Genomic DNA, 17,435 nt, shown 5'->3' on the forward strand with positions numbered 1-17,435 from the left:
ATTCTAAGCACCTGAAGAAAGTTATGCGCCCCTGCATTTCTCTGGCTTTGCTAAAGACAATATAGCATACATCCATGTCACAGCTTTACCATTATTAGATTATTGCGAATTGTGAAATGTCAGTCTAGAGAAAGACAGAGTATTGTATAATTCCTGTTAATTCTTTGGTAAATTGAGAGGTACCAATATTTTTTCTACATTATCCAAATGCATGTAAAAAATCGTGTTTTATATATTTGAATTATTTGAATATCACTGTTTAATTAATAAATAGGACTTGTGACAGTGCTCACAGTATATTAAATTAACCATTACTATAAGATGTCCTAATGTATTTGATTCACTTTAAAGTAAACAAAAAGTGCTAAACAAATTAAGATGGCATCATAAGGCCTATTATTCAAAGAGCACTGAAAGGAGTAAGAAAACACAAAAATATACTAAAGAGATTATATAATATGTCATAAAAATGTCATCTGCTCTATCACAAACTACTACCGTGTTTCCCCAAAAATAAGACAGGGTCTTATATTAATTTTTGCTCCAAAAGATGCACTAGGGCGTATTTTCAGGGGATATCTTATATTTATTCATGTACAACAATATACATTTATCCAAATACAGTCATGTCATCTTCTGGAATATCGTCATAACTCTCCACATTCATAGGATCCTCCAGGATCGATGTGCGCGCTTCGATGTTTGATGAATGGTTCAATGTGGTGAACCAAAATGCCGACATACAAATGCATTCGTGGTTCTTTGATATTCAAGTGTCACATATTTCCCAAAGTAATGACACGATACATTTTAAAAGTCTCACATTCCATCTTCTGTGCTGTCTTTTTTTTTTTTTGGCACCTTTACAATACCATCAGAATGTACGGCGGTGTATTTGAGCCACAGAGAAAAAGATAATAAGGACATAATGAAAATGTTTATTTTGTGATTACAGTGGAAATGTCATCTTTAAACTAGAAATGTCTTCTTTAATCCCGTAGTTTACTTTGTCATTAAAGCAGACCGTCGTAAACGTCATCTTAAAACCGACCCAGTTGTTAAATCGCTACGTGCTTCTGGGGCGTCCTCCTGCATTGATAGCAGCGGCAAGCAGCATCGCCACACAGAACACATTAAATTTATAATATTCCAGCTCTCTGCACATTTAGAATTCTTAGATTTATACTTGATATCACCTTCATGATGAAATGCATTAAAATATGTATGTTACATTTACAGAAAAAAATTGTTAACTTTGTTTAAATAATGAATACTGCTAATAGTTACACATATGGGGTGGCACAGTGGCAGAGCAGTAGTGCTGCTATGCCACAGGGAGTCACGTCCTTTGTGATCCCTGCCTGAAGTTTGCATGTTTTCCTGGTGGGTTTCCACAGTGTACTCAGTTTTCCATCCAAAGACATGAAGGTTTGGGGATTTGGTGAAGCTACAATGACACCTGTGTATGTGTGTGCTTGTGTTCACCTTGCGATGCGCTGATGCCTCGTCCCAAAGATTTTGTTTCTGTCTTGCGCCAATGCTGCAGGAATGGGCACATCCCCGAATTGATGGATGTAATCATTAAACATCCTTTTCAGAGATATTGTGGCAAGGTGTCCTCAGAATTTAATGGATGTTTCGGGAACACACGCGTCACATCGCGTGGCCTTAGGCGCCTTACTTTTCAGCTGACAATCTTGACTACGGCTTATATTACAGAGCAGCATAATAATGCTAGGGCTTATTTTCGGAGTAGGTCTTATTTTCAGGGAAACACGGTAGTAAAAAGCACTGAAGTTGTGTGTAAAGTTATTTTAGATGGTGACTACAGTGAAAACCACTTAGCTGACCATTATGAAGATAATATTCTCTTAAAAATAAAAATGATATTGCAGATAGCAGATGTAAATGTAATGCCAAAAAGCTGGTATTGTCTGTTGACAATGTTTATTCATTAACAAAAAAAACACACAATGTAAGATAATTCTCCTATACCTGTGACCACATTTACTGATAGTAAAGTATTGTACATCTTTCTCCATTACTATTATTGCATGTTGCATTCTTAGTATATAAAGAAATAAACACATAATGACTTCTTGTGCTAGGCAACTGGATCATTACACAGTTGGCCCTCATGTTGTCTGATGCTAAGACTAATACTCTTTTGTAAGTAACGGATTAAAAATATTTTTGGTTGTGGTATAAGTTGTCTTTATAAAAACAAAACTTTTGTCAAAAATCTATAATAAAAAAAAACAACTGTTTTGAATGACAATAAAATTCTATCAGCAGGCTTTGCAGAGAGAAACATTTAAAAAGCTATCTTGTCTTAATAAAGCAGAGTAGCTTCTAACAGCTACACAACTGATACCAAAAAAGTCTCTTTCATTCCAGATTAAATTCTCATTATTACAACATTTAACGTGCAATAATGAGAGGCATGATTTGTGGTGGTCTGTTTTGACTAATAACATAAAATAAGATTCTTAAACCCACTTAAATCACCTCAGTCTCCATGGAGGCAGAGTCTATATTGGCAGCACTGGGTGAAGGAACCAGTACCTTTATCATTACAGACCATTGCGGGGTCCCACTCACAAGCACACTAACACTGACACTGACAATAACAGAGATAAATATGAAATTGTAAATTAACCTTTTTATTTAAGTTAACAGTTCTACAACACTGATCTCTTGATAACAAAACACCACATATGTTTTTCTAATCATATTTTAATTCTTAAAAAAGAAAAAAGTTCAAAGCAATGCAGTTCACCTCTACCAAATTAGGGTTTACACTAACCTTGTCTATGCACCACAACTCGTCCATCCTTATCGGCATTGGTTAGAGCAAAGAGAAAACTTTCTAGCTGAAACATGGGAGAGGCCATTGCTGGTTGCAGTTCATCTGCAGGCTTCATCTTATCAGGGGTATGAGCTGCAAAATACATGTTTTTTTAAAAAGAAACAGTACTTTAATTCTTACCTAAATGTTGCATGTTTTATCACAAACATGAATCAAATATTATTCTATGATTACTTTATTATCCTCTAGACCAGGGGTCCCCAACTCTGGTCCTGGAATCCTAAGTGGCTGCAGGTTTTCATTCTAATCCTTTTCTTAATTAGTGCACTGTGTTTGCTGCTAATTCATTTTAATTGACTTGCTTTTTAAGATTTGTTCCCCTGAATTTCATCATCATTCCTCTGAATTATTTCATTTCTTTCCTTAAATGGCCCAATGAGTTCTGGACCAAAACCAATTATTTTTCTATTTATATGCTGCAATTAGGAAAAATTAAATGAATAATAATAAAAAAAACACAAAGTACCAAAAACACAAAGTAACGTTTTATTTGCATACTGACAGCCCCATTTATTAATATCACCAAGTGATACCTAGATTATGTTGTTGTGTTGTAGAAACAGTGATAAGTGAAACTTATTTGTCCTTGTTGTGATGCAGAAAATATCAAATTCAAAGAATTCTTCAGTTTGAATGAATATGCACACAATTTAGGTGCTGTATTTTACACTAATTTGCCTGTAGTAAACACAATTCCACAGTATCCCAATTATCCAAAGATTCTATTCTACTATAGATGAGCTGCAATATTAACTTTTAAAGATCTGGGATACAGAAATGACAGTTCATCTAATTCTACCATGGAAACTTCCCTGTTATAATTCTTAATTGTCACATTGTTAGTGTTATTTGATTACCATTCCACAGTTAAGTGTAACCATAGGAGCAAGGATAATAACTACAGCCTGGAAGTTTAACCATTTTTCCAGGTGCTACACTCGGTTATAGTAAAGGTTAATGCCAATTTTAAAACTGTTGTTTTGAAATAAAACATCATAAATTGTAGAGCACCACGCAGCTATCAAAACATACTAATATCTGAATTCCAAAGCCTGTTCTGTTCTAACAAGATGAAGATCCTTTGAAGATTACCAGTATAAGCAAAAATTGGTGGAGTGGCGAGTCTGAGGCTAAGGATATGCGCTGGTATCCCGAAGGTTGCCGGTTCGAATCCCTGTCACTGCCAAAAGAGATCCTACTCTGCTGGGCCCTTGAGCAAGGCCCTTAACCTTCAATTGCTCCAGGGGCGCTGTACAATGGCTGACCCTGCGCTCTGACCCCAAGGGGTATGCGAAAACTAACAAATTCCTAATACGAGAAATTGTATAAGGCGAAATAAAGAACCAAAAAAAAAAAAACCCACAGGGAGGTTAAGCATTGGGCTATTGCGCCACAAAACCTTTCAATAATTTGTCTACCAATAGTATCTCATCAATATTAATATTTAAATCAAAGCTGTAGACAGATTATTTTAACAGAGTGTTCTTAATAGTGCTACTGGTAAAATAGAGCATCTTTAAATATTTTTGACTGTTTCTGCTTGGGTGTTACAGAGATTTTCTCTTTTTTTTATCTGTTCAGTAGTCTTCTAGCAGCAGCTGATGTCATTACTATTTTGACAGAATAATTTAACACCTATGTAAAATATCTCTGAAACAGTAAAGACAATTCTTTAATTGTTATAAAAGTTTAAATACCTCACAGCCCAGACACAGAGCATTAAAAACTTAATGAATGTAAAGAATAAAAAGATGTTTTGCATCTTATTTGACTAGAACAGTAGCATCAATTTGTCTAATTTGATTAAAAGACTATAGTTACAAATGACTGTTGGAACTTTTAAATGGAATTGTTACCTTCCACAAAGATAATGAACTCTGAAACAGCACCTAGACAAAAAATTTTATTTTTTAAATAAAAAAACAAGTTAAAATGCTTTAATTTATGAAAAGATGTGCACAAATCCCAATTAATTAAAAGGTCAAACAATGGCAAAAGACATTCTTCTGTGTTTGTATAAATATTCTAAATGCATGAATGTTTCATGCATTAATGTTGTCACACAATATTTAACTTCTGTGTTTTGGAACGCAGGAGCAAATACAGTTTGTACAAACAGTGTTTAAAAAAAAAAAAAAAAAAAACACAAATGTTAAGATTAAAATGTCATCAGAAAAATATGTGCTGGGTTCTTTTGTTTGTTAGACTTATTGATGCAATGTTATCATATAAAACAATATAAACAGTCTGTCTACTAGTGAAATAACTGACAATGACTTATAATTCACAATTATTCATCAGTGAGAGAGACATGCTCCATAGGTAGCCAAAAGTTGTCTGAGGGGGAAAGAATGCCTGCAGAAGCCAGCTATGAAAAGTAGTGGACAGGGGTGCAGACAAAGCACTAAAGAGACCTGCGGTCACATCTGCCGGCCAGCTGCTAAAGCACATCAGCTTCTTGCCTTATTACCATTGCTGCGACAATAATCACTGGCTCCCTATGATCCTAAACTGGGTGGATTAAATTTACCCCTTGGAACATGAGGGAAAACATGTATTTTTATAACTTTTCTTCAATACTTTTGACCTCATGTATCCACACGTCGCAACGGCTGCATGATGGTGCCAATCAGGGTAGCCACGGTTGTTTGGTTGCTGCTTTTGTTTGGTCTGTTTTTGTCTGTTAACTTTGCCTTTTGCAACAATATGAGAATTACTTAAACACAAGATCAACTCCGATCTATTGGGCTTGGACTTCATTTATCTTCGACTAATCAAGGACATTTACATACGGATTTATCACTTACGAACCCTCCAACTGCAAACTTGGACTCCCAGCCAGGTAACGCGCCCCTGAAGCAGAGAATGGGGAAGTGCACAACGTCTCTTGTGTGTTTCAGGAGACACACATTTCAAGCACCCCTTCCCGGACTAGTTTTATCCAATGTCAGATCTCTGAGGAACAAAACTGACAAACTTAATCTTCTTCTCACTACAAGTAAGGATTATTTTCTCTTTTCATCATATTGCTTTGTGCAGACATGGCTTAATGCATCAGTTCCTGACTTTGCTTTAGAACTGCTGGGGTTTCTGCTTTATAAAGCAGATAGAGATGCTGATCATTGCAACAAATCAAAAGGTGGTGGAGTATGCTTCTACATTAATGAAACTTGGTGTACTGACATTTCCAATTTATCAAAGTACTACTCCAGCTATCTGGAACTATTCGCTTTTAATAGTAAGTCATTCTATTTACCATGAGAATTTTCTTGAATAATTCTTGTTGGAGTTTACATCCCACCTGACGCGAACGTGAATGAAGCACAGCAGCAGTTGGTAGATTACATCGCTAGTTTGGAGAACAGTCATGCAAACTCCCCGATTATAGTGATGGGTGACTTTAATAATGCAAACCTAACCATTGAGCACATTATGCTACAGTTGTTACCCACTTATAAACAAAAGCTAAAATTAGTTAAACCACTGATGAAATCTATTCGTTCATGGTCTGATGTGTTAGCTGAATCATTACAAGATTGTCTGGACTGTGCAGATTGGGACATTTTCAAAAATGCTTGTGAAAACATTCACAAGTTGACTGACACTGTTACTTCTTATATCAGCTTCTGTGAAGAGGTTTGCATTCCCAGCAAATCAATTCTGATTTATAAGAATGGAAAACCATGGCTCACCAAAGAACTAACGAATCTCTGTCATATGAAGGAAAAAGCACATAAAACTGGTAATAAGGACACATACAGACTCACCAGGAACAGGCTTAACAATGCAATCAGATATGCTAAATGGAAACACAAAAATAAACTGGAGATTTGAACAACAAGGTGCTGAATATCTACAATTGCTCTGCTCCTCCAGCTTTGAAGTGGTTTTATCAACACCAGTCACTTCTTCACAAAAGCCTCACCCTTTTCTATCAAAGAATTAATCTGGAATATGTTTTCAACACAGAACTGCAAAAAGCCAGTTGGTCATGATTCTGTTTCACCTGCAACAATCAAACACTGTGCTAGGCAACCCGCTCCCCTCTTCACAGATATCTTTAACCAGTCTCTTGCACAGTGTACTGTACCTAATTGCTTTAAATCTTCTATTACTGTTCCTGTTCCCAAAAGTGATAAAATAAGCTGCCTCAATGATAACAGGCTTATTTGCTCTTACTTAAGTTCTAATAAAAGTATTTCAATGACTTGTTCTAACCCATCTGAAGTCTGTTACTGCTACTGTTCCTGACCCTCTTCAGTTTGCATATTGAGCAAACAGATCTGTAGACGATGCCATTAACATGGGCCTTCATTTTGTGGTGGAGCATCTGGACAGTAAAGGAACCTATGCTAGAATACTGTTTGTTGACTTCAGTTCAGCTTTTAACACCATTGTCCCTGAACTATTGTTAACTAAACTTCTACGGACTGAACTTAATCTTTCCATCTGTAAAAGGATTTATAGTTTTCTGGTAAACCAGAAACATGTTCATGTGGGCTCCCACCTCTCTAACTGTCTCCATATTAGCACAGGTGCCACTCAAGGCTGTGTACTTCCCCCCCTACTTTATTCCTTGTACACCAATGGCTGTAAATCCACTGATACTTCCATTAAAATGATTTAAGTTTCCTCATGACACCACCATTATTGGTCTAATTACTATTGGCAATGAAACACATTATAGAAAAGAAGTATCTCATCTTGTGTCTTGGTGTGCTTCCAACATCCTAGTGCTCAATACCTCCAAGACAGTGGAAATGGTCACTGACTTTCGCAAACAGCAGTTGCAACCTCTCCCACTAGAAATTAATGATTCTGCGATCAATATGGTGGAATCCTTCAAACATTTGGGCACAACTATCCCAAACACACTCAGCTGGGACCTTAACACCACCTACATCACTAAAAAGGCACAGCCGAGATTGTACTTCTTACCCCAACTAAAGAAATTAAATATTAGCCAATCCTAGTTCATCTTTACAAAGCCATAATTGAAAGTGTAATCATTCGCTGGTTTGGTTTAGCAACGGCACACTCCAAAAATAAATTACAGCCTCATCTCAAACTATTCATCACTTGTTCTATAAACCCCCCTCTGGTAAACGGTTCAGGTCAATTAAAACTAAAACTAATAGACACCTCAACAGTTTCTTTCCCAGAGCCATAGCCCTCTGAAAACAGTAACTTAGCCTGACTTCTTTGTATATTTATGCATTCTGTCAGATACTGTATAAATGTGTATGTGTATACTGTATTTGTACATGTATGTGTGTACGTGCATACATACTACACACTCACACTTTCACTTGCACATCACTATTTTCTCATCTCCTTTATAATTGCACTATTCTGCAAACTTGTATGAAGTTTTTCTTTTTAAATTATGCAATTTATGTTATTTGTATGTGATGTTGTGTTCTGTTATAAGCAGCTTCAAATCTACCAAGTCAAATTCCCGTACATTACGTAGTGGTGATTCTGATTCTAATGACAAACACGAGACACAGCAACACATCGCCTTACGCACGCTGGATTTTTCAATGTGGTGAATTTCAAGGAGAGGCTGGTTACGTGGGTATCAGAATGTTGAACAATGGGCTGAATATGATGCAGCAGGTCATCAAAGCACAATATAGATATACAAAAATATTTGAAGTGCATCTCTTCCTCATGTAGGTCACCGACCTGAGAATATTATACTTACCATACCTTTACTGCTTTTGTTTAATGGGGTCTGACACTCAACCGATTCTTTTGGCTCTTAAAGCCAGTAATAACAACCACAACTCTTCCTCCATCAGCAGAGCCTCACTTCCTCTGCTGTGACATTGTTAGGTACATGACATTAACCAAACGCTGCCACCTGCTAGCTAGAAGAATATCAAAGTGCGGATTGAACAGACCCCCACAAGTCTACAAGTATTGTTTTGGACGTTAACCTTGCACAAGCTTTATATGGAAAGTATAAACCAGGTTTTACTCCAACAGCAGCAGGGACTATCTTTGCAAGAAAAGGCAATACTTGTGCAAAATAATGCAATATTTTTATTTTTTAGGGAGTGGCAGGAATAACAACACAGCAGCGCATATTTTTTTTTTTTCCAAGTAACGCAGCTATTTTTACTTCATGAAAATATGTTTTCCATTATGTTACTCATTACTTTAAAAAGTAAGAAAGATCCCCTTTGATGGTGAGGTTTGCATGAAATTACATGTGCATTTGTCCAACACGTACTGCCTCTGAGAGAATGTTCAGTATAGCTGGCGATACTGTGACCCGAATGAGATGTTGCCTTAATGTTAATGGTAGTGTTCCTTGCCCAGCATACTGTATGGCCCATTTTGGTCATAGTACACTGTTTATTTTGATTATGGTACCTTAGTTATTGGTTATGATTAATGTTATTAACATAACATCTGCAATGTAAAATTTTAGTTTACTAAGCCTAAAAGATGAGCATAAATGCAATTTTTATTTACATGTTCCAAAGTTAAATGGCAATAAATGGCTCTTTTTCTTAATAAGGTGTACCTGTATTAATAAACAATTTTCAGGTTTACTCTATAGTGGTACAAAATGAACAGAAGACAATTAAATCATTAACTGCAATTATTTGTATGACAATATACTAAAATTTCATGACTGTGACAACCCTAACTGTACATTACGTTTTTTTCAGTGGTTAAGCTGGACAGTTTAACATCTGTGGCAGAGTGAAGGGCGCTCAGCAGGCTCCTATCAATTATGGAGAATCCACTGCATCCACTAAATAATGTCATCTCCAGACAGAAGAGCAGCTTCAGCGACAGACTGCTGTCACTGTCCTGCTCCACAGACAGATTGAGGAGATCGTTCCTCCCCCAAACTATGCGACTCTTTAATTCCACCAGGGGGGGTAAACGTTAATATTTAACATTATACATAGTTATTGTCTGTTTTTTTTTTTTCACCTGTATTATTATCATTCTTTAATTTAATATTATTTATTGTATCAGTATGCTGCTGCTGAAGAATGTGAATTTCCCATCGGGATTAATAAAGTATCTATCTATCTATCTATCTATCTAAGGAATCAGCTGCATAGATGAACTCACCATCATGATTATCTTTTTGCTGGAGAGACTGTAGGTATTTTTCCAATCCTGCTGACTTATGATTTTCTTTAGTAGCTGTATCAAGTAGGTTTCCGTGATATTTCTCCATAAAGCCAAACAACTAAAAGGAATAACAACAGTTACGATGCATAGCTTGTGCCAAGGAAGTATAATCTAATGTTTACTGTATAAACTATTGGAAATGCACTATGGTGACATCAATGAGAATAGGAATTATTAAAAAAAACTGGGAAATGCTATTTCCATTTCAAATGACTGTGCAGATAATCACAAAATTAATTATACAGCTAGAATATGATTACAATATATAAAAATCAAATGGATGATCAATTAAATCTGTAATGAATTAATATTTTTAAAATAAGATAAAAAGCATGCTCCAAAAAAATTACAAAAAGTTTGAGAAGTTAGAGTGTAAAGAAAAAAAGTATAAAAACACCAGAAATACAGTAGGTTTGAGATATACAATGGTCCTTTCAAAACTGTTGACCTTCTCAGTTTTGACACTTTTTTGAAAAGTCATTAAGTTTGACTTAAATGAAATGGGATACATTATGCAAATGGAGCGCTGCAGTTTTTAAAAGACTGTTTGGTAACAGTTTAGAAACAACTCATTACTTTCATTAATAAACCTTTATGAACCATGCAAAGGATGTTAATTTTAGTATTAGATTAGGTAATGCAAAAAAGATCTGCAGCTAATGAACAAATGGTTTGCAAAGATTAAATGTCTGTCGATAATGCATTAGTGATAGTTATTAAAAAATGTTACCATTTGTTTCAATAAAGGGCACTGTGCGATTCAGACTGTAGTTAAATAGTAAGAACAGGAGAGAAAGCTGTGTGGTGGAATGAATACAGTGGTGTGAAAAACGTGAATGTGCCATTAAAAGGTTTATCCTTTTAATATTTTTAGACAAAAGAACATATGTTGAAATTTTAACAATGGCAGTAGAAAAAGGTGATTGAATTTTACAAAACATTAAAAAAAAAAAAAAAAAAATCACATTGAGATTTGCAATAATTCATTCCACTGTCCAGAAAATCATCTATAAATGGAGAAAATTTCAAACCACTGGTAATTTATCCTGGCCAGGTCATCCCTGACCAAAAGATGCCGCAACAAGTCGCTGCAAACCTCATCATAACATCAAAGGATTTACAGGCAAGTCTTGCCTCAATCAAGGTACATGAGTCACCCATTAGAAACAGGCTATGCAAATCTGCCTTGTCAGATACTTGTAGCTTTAGACAATACCGGGGACTATTGGAACAACATACTATGGACAGATTACACAAAGGCAGCACTCTTTTTGACATATTTGTCAAAAAACAAAGAAGTGCTTTTGACTTAAGAACCTTATAAAAACTGTAAGCTGTGCTAGTATAAGCATTATGTTATTGGGCTGTTTTTCTGCCTCAGGGCCCAACCAGACTGCTATCATAGATTCAACCATGAATTAAACATTGTTCCCCAGGGTACTTGATGAGAATGAGGCCATCTGTCCAAAACTTAAACCTGAACAATTTATTTTGCAAGAAGGCAATGACCCACAATATTCAAGAAAATAAAAGTAATGCCTCAAATAGAAGAATATAGAATAGAAGGATACAGAATACCCAAGTCAAAGGCCACATGTCTACCACATAGAAATGCTTCTGGAGGACTTGAAGCAGGCAGTAAAAGTAATAAAGGCCTCTAATATCACACAGATGAAGAAATTCTATAAGGGAAAACAGGCAAAAACTCCTGAAAATCAATTTAAGAGACTGACTTAAGTTACACGTCTATAAGAAGTGTAACTTGTAATGATGGCAAAAACAGCTATTGAATCTTTGTATTTGTTTTTAGCTCTGCAGACAGAAATCACATTTCTTGCTATTTTATTGAATAAATAAATAAAAACATTGACTTTCAGTGTAATTTGTTACATTAGATCACCTAGACTGTTGATTACTACATGAACAACACATTTTTAAGAGGTGCACTTGCTTTTTTCTTTTTTTTTTAAACCAGCATTGTAGGTTGGGGGCCTTACTGTACACAAAAAGGCACTCCAAATGGAAATGTTTCTCATTACAGCAAATTGTGTTTAAGTGCAGAGTACTAGTCTCAGAAGTATACAGAAAAGTGTCATAGAACTGAAGGGCTGCAATATGTTGAAAGACACTAAAAAAAGTGTAACATGCTAAAGTGCTAGGAGAAAGAAAGGGCATGCAACATTTCAATAACAATTACTACTACTAAGTGTTAAAATTTAAAAATATTACGAACATACAAACTGATTATACACGGTTTTTTGAAAAATAAAATCAACTTTAAACAGAACCAAAATAAAAATATCTTTGGTTATTATGGTTTATAAAAACCATGAACAACAAAACAAATGTTTAATGGTAATTCAAATATGATAAAATAATTTTAATTTGGTTATGCTCCTTACAAAGCAAAATAATCTTACCTTTCTGCTGATTTGACTTTTTTCACAGTATTTTTGCACCTATGTAGATTTTAAAAAGAAAAAAGTGGTAAGTTGACAAAATTGTCCGAATCCAGCTTTTTAAATATAAATATATATTATAATATAAATCATAAAATTATTTCTCTTAACTGCTTATGCATTATTCTGATATCAAGTAATACAGGTATCTGAATGAATAAAACCAAACAACCTACATAAATTATACTGAAACCAGGTGCTTCTACATGACTAGGTTCACATATACAACCTTTGACCAGGCCCGTTGTTCAGTTTGTTGGCTAACATGGCTGGAAGAAGAGATCTTAATGATTTTGTGTGAAGGTTAGATTATTTGGGCAGTATTGCTGGAGCTTTATTGACAAAGGTTGCTGAACTTGCTGTTAGGAACTCAGAAAAAAAATACATCACCTGGTTAGATAAATGTGACCAAAAAGTATTAATGTCAGTCAAAGCAAGGCAAGATGGCTTACATCAGCAAATTACAGCAAAGACATTTCTACCATAATTTGTTGGTGTTCCTCACATTCCTTAAACAAGAAGTGTGAATGCATTTTATTTACATCTATTTTCGAAAAATACTGAATGGTATTTAATAATATAACATACCTTGAAGAGGTTAATATTATCAATTTGTGCTTTGAATAGAAAGTTATTAATAGTGTGGAGCTCAGGACCTATGGGGTGGAAAAAACAATTATAAATGTAATTTTATGATTTTTGGTAAATCTCATGCATTTTATCCTTCATTTTTTTAGCAGAATGAGCCAAAATTATTTAAAACACAGGCCTAGAAAGGAACAAATTAAAAGAACCCAGAGAAACAAAGCCAAACATATAGATTTAGTCTGAATTTTTAAACAAAGTAATATTTAAAACAAGTATCTATGGAATTAGGTATCCTAAAAATTTCAGACATTAAAAATAGGAAAATAGAGTAAATATCATCATGAATAGATTTTGAATAATTCACAGGGACATAAAAATCAAAACAATGTAAAAACACACTACCAAACCATGTTATAAAATATTCCTTTATGAATGTGTTATTGCCTGACAATCAAGGTGGAGGTGACCAGAATATGTATAGTGTACACAATGCTAAAGACCTGTATACATTTACCTGGATGAGTTATAGTTTGTGACTTTGGGTTCTGACCAACTTTACCTAAATGAAAAGAACAGAAACAATTAACAATCAAGCCCAAGGTATTTGAAAAAAACAATGTAGATATACATGAAACAACAAATACTCCCTTCAGAATCAAGAGTGTGCTACTGTGCAATAGTGAAAAGTGAAACAACAGAACAACAGTAATTTCTTGGACTTTCAAGGTATCAGTTGCTATGTGATTTTTTTTTTTTTTTTAACAATAGATTTGTAGTACATAAGCATCAGAAACAACAGTAATAGTGACTCAAATTTAAGATAAGCGACTAAGGATAATTATAAGTACTACAGGCAAAACAGATGTTGGTACTTCTGATTTAACTGCTTTGTAATTTCATCATTTAAATGTTTTGCTCTTTTTGCCTTCAGGCTGCAACTGCTGTTAATAGTCTGTCAGTATTTGGCATAACAGTATACAACTTCTGAATAAAAACCTGCCTTTCAAACCAAATTCCTTATTTATAGATATTTTGTGGATATGTTTTATTTGACTGCTTTCTTTTCAACAAAATGCTTCAAAAAACAACTACAAAAAGCAAAAATTCTGTTCATCCAACTAAGACTTAAATTCTCCTTCTCAAAAATTTTAATTGAGGATATGGCTTGATTTGCATATTTTTATATTGCATTATATTTTTTAACAACATGTCATTTGGAAAACAAAACACTGAATCAAAAGAGAGAAACTCTTGTAACATTAAAACATCAAACAGGTTTCATTTTATCTTTAGTCTAATGGGGCGGGGTTATGTGTGTGAGATTTGACAATGAATGCTCAGTCAGAAGTACTATATAAAGACTGGAAGAGGGGAAGGAAAACAGGTGTTTTAGGCCAAGCAAACTAATAATCATCAGTCTAATGACTGATATGTAACCACCTGCTAGTTTTTGTCTAATTGTACTGTACATTATTTTTTTAATCTTATTTTATTTACTGTATTTATTAAGGCTGTTGATTTATTTATATTGATACTCTTATTTCTTAATATATCACAAGAATTTCACAATGCACTTGCAGCATATGTGACAATAAAAATCTCTGACCTCATCTGGCTATCAAAATGTGTCAAGTTGGCATTTCATCACTTGCAATTCCTAGTTGTGTAAACTGAAATCCTGAAGGTAAAGAGATCCAGCAACTGCAGTTGTTAATTCCTATGTGCTCTGCAGTGTTACTGGAGATTTTCTTGAAAGCAGCACAAACTTTGAATCTCAGCAGTTCAACTGCTGTTAAAACTTTATTCTGCAATTTGTAAAATAAGTGATAAATTCTCTCAAAGAACTGCAATATTTCTTTAAGTATTCTTAAGTGCACCAGGTGTTAACAGGCTACAAAAGATGTGCATTGTGCTTTTAAATTTTTCTTGGTACATTACTCCCCAGTTAGGTTAACTACAGTGATTTCCTTTTAAAACAAATTTAAAACATTGTTGTACTTTATTTATACGACATACACCTATTACACAGTTAACTTTTTCTAACACTTATTTTAAATATTACACAGATTCACTAACACCTGTGCAGAAGTGCACAATGAACGTCGTGATGGCCTCTTTCCTGCTAAATATTTACTGTGAGTTTTCTATAATGCTAATATTCAAATTAAGAACTCTGCTCAACTATGTTAACATCAACTGTTATGGGCACACAATACATTTTTCTACCGTATTGCACTTTAACCTTATTATCTGCTCTGTATAAGCAGGTTGCAGTACCAATTATAATGGGCATTAAAGAAAAATATAGAAGAATGCTCATCAGTCCTACAACAAAATGTGGCACTAACAGGCTTAATTAGTGTGCCTTACCTCCTAGGACCCGTACCAGATTCTCCAAGACAAATAGGATCTGTTTGATGTACATCAGGTTTTTGGCTTTTAGCCTATTTCTGCAAAAGATTAATTTTTATTATATTTTGCATATCTGATAGCAAAATATGTGACAAGAAAATACCAAACCACCTTCCCAACAGTAAGCATTATACAAAAGATGTGAACAATGTGGTATATAATCAGATTATAAATGCAACTCCACTCTTGAGGGATTTTGTTTGGGATCACTAGTACAAAGATGAGTTCAGGATGGAACAAATCAGAAAATTTGTGTATGGGAAGTGATATATCCATAATATTAAGCATAGTTTTCAATGGAAAAAGTGAAAAAAATTAGCAAAGCTAAATGCTGATGTCATATACAGTACAGATACCTAAACTAAAATCATCCAAAAATTATCCAAAACATATTCAGGACATGAAATTGTGAGCAGTGTTATCAAGTGCCTGCCTTACTAGGACAACTATTTTGGAAATACCCGATACTCAAAATGTTCTGATTATATATATTATATATATATAAAATTTACCTTACCTCAGTAAGAAAAGTACATCTTATTTTACTTAAAATTCCACAAAATTACATTTTTTCTACAAGACACAGTCCAAACTTTTCTTTTTTCCCTAAAATCCATAAATGTTGTATTGAGGTAAACAAGATGGGCTTTGATTAAGATTTTTGATGTCTCAACTTATAGAGACTACTGCAAAATAGGACTTTTGTTTTATATAGCTCTCTTAAAGTAGATGTGTTCAAATTAATTTGATTTGGAACACAAATGTAAAGAAGCAGCATTGATTGAATTCTTTCAATGCTAATATCTAAAGAACTGATTGAAAGGTAATAAATTTAAATAAATACTGGAATAGTACACTATACTGACCAAAATAGCACTGAAAATCAATAAAACAAGCAACTCTAAACTTGGCTAGGTTGCCAATTTCCTTATAAATATGGGTGACACAGATTTTCATGGTACCTACTGCTCGAGGGAAAACTATTTGAATATATTTTATATTTTCAAATTTTTTGCATTGTGGGGTTGTGTTAGAATAGAACTACTAGTAAAATCTAAGTGTCTCTCTTGGTATATTCCGAAGTTTACACTGAATTAGTTCGTTAAGAAAAGAAGGCCCACAATTTTGTCCCTGCATAACCTTTTCAAGTATGTCACTTTATCAAAATTGCTGATCAGCATGATGCATATCTGGCATCATTAGTACAGATTATATCATTTTTTTCATGTATTTAGATGCACAATCTTGAGTAAAAAAAAAGTCCACACTGGTGTTGAGACAACACCCTTTGGAGGTTCAAGTGTTTAAATTCTGCACAATTAAGTTTTTTTTTTTTTGCCTATCCTTATCATTCGGTGTTTTGTAAATTTGGAAATCTGCCATTTAGTTTCAGTAATACCAAACTAAATGTCTTAAGACTACAGGGAATAATTCTTTAGAACATTGGTTCCCAAACTCGGTCCTGGAGACCCACTGTGGCTGCAGGTTTTTGTTCCAACCAACTTCTGTTTATCATTGGACTCTTAGCCTAATTAAGTGAGTCATTATTTTGCAGTTTGTGTTTTGGAGTCAATGTAGAAATTCAAACTAAGTTTGGTAAATTTTTTATTAAAATGTAATAAGCAGTTATATGGGGAAAATATTGTTTTTTTTAAGTCGTTAACAGTATTTTCAACCAAATTTTCACACAATACAGTCTTCTTCTTTCGGCTGCTCCTGTCAGGGGTTGCCACACAATACAGTATTATAAAAATTTTCCATAAAAGAAACCACAACTGAAGTAGCCACATACTCTGTGGGAATGTAAATGCATGCAGCTAATAGAATTTTAAATACACATTTGTATAACAAAACATTTTAACTATGTAACACTCTATTCTTAATCATTAACTGACAATTCTACTAAAAATGTAAGGGCTTATTTCACAAGAAAGAATTAGACAACA

The 17,435-nt window shown here is 34.2% G+C and overlaps 1 protein-coding gene across 2 annotated transcripts in view; it reads right to left on the minus strand.

The window, feature by feature from the left end:
- The window catches only part of ddx11 (DEAD/H (Asp-Glu-Ala-Asp/His) box helicase 11), a 123,227-nt gene that overhangs the window by 39,296 nt on the left and 66,496 nt on the right, over positions 1-17,435 (minus strand). For both annotated transcript variants that reach the window (XM_028809293.2, XM_028809283.2), the window contains exons 12-17: positions 15,448-15,527; positions 13,592-13,636; positions 13,078-13,145; positions 12,451-12,489; positions 9,968-10,088; positions 2,807-2,941 (exon numbers count right to left, since the gene is read on the minus strand). In XM_028809293.2, coding sequence (XP_028665126.1) covers positions 2,807-2,941; positions 9,968-10,088; positions 12,451-12,489; positions 13,078-13,145; positions 13,592-13,636; positions 15,448-15,527 — 488 coding nt within the window. The remainder of the gene's footprint in view (positions 1-2,806; positions 2,942-9,967; positions 10,089-12,450; positions 12,490-13,077; positions 13,146-13,591; positions 13,637-15,447; positions 15,528-17,435) is intronic.

The sequence above is a fragment of the Erpetoichthys calabaricus genome, chromosome 1 (genome assembly GCF_900747795.2).
Source record: "Erpetoichthys calabaricus chromosome 1, fErpCal1.3, whole genome shotgun sequence".
In the NCBI taxonomy this organism is placed as follows: Eukaryota; Metazoa; Chordata; class Cladistia; order Polypteriformes; family Polypteridae; genus Erpetoichthys; species Erpetoichthys calabaricus.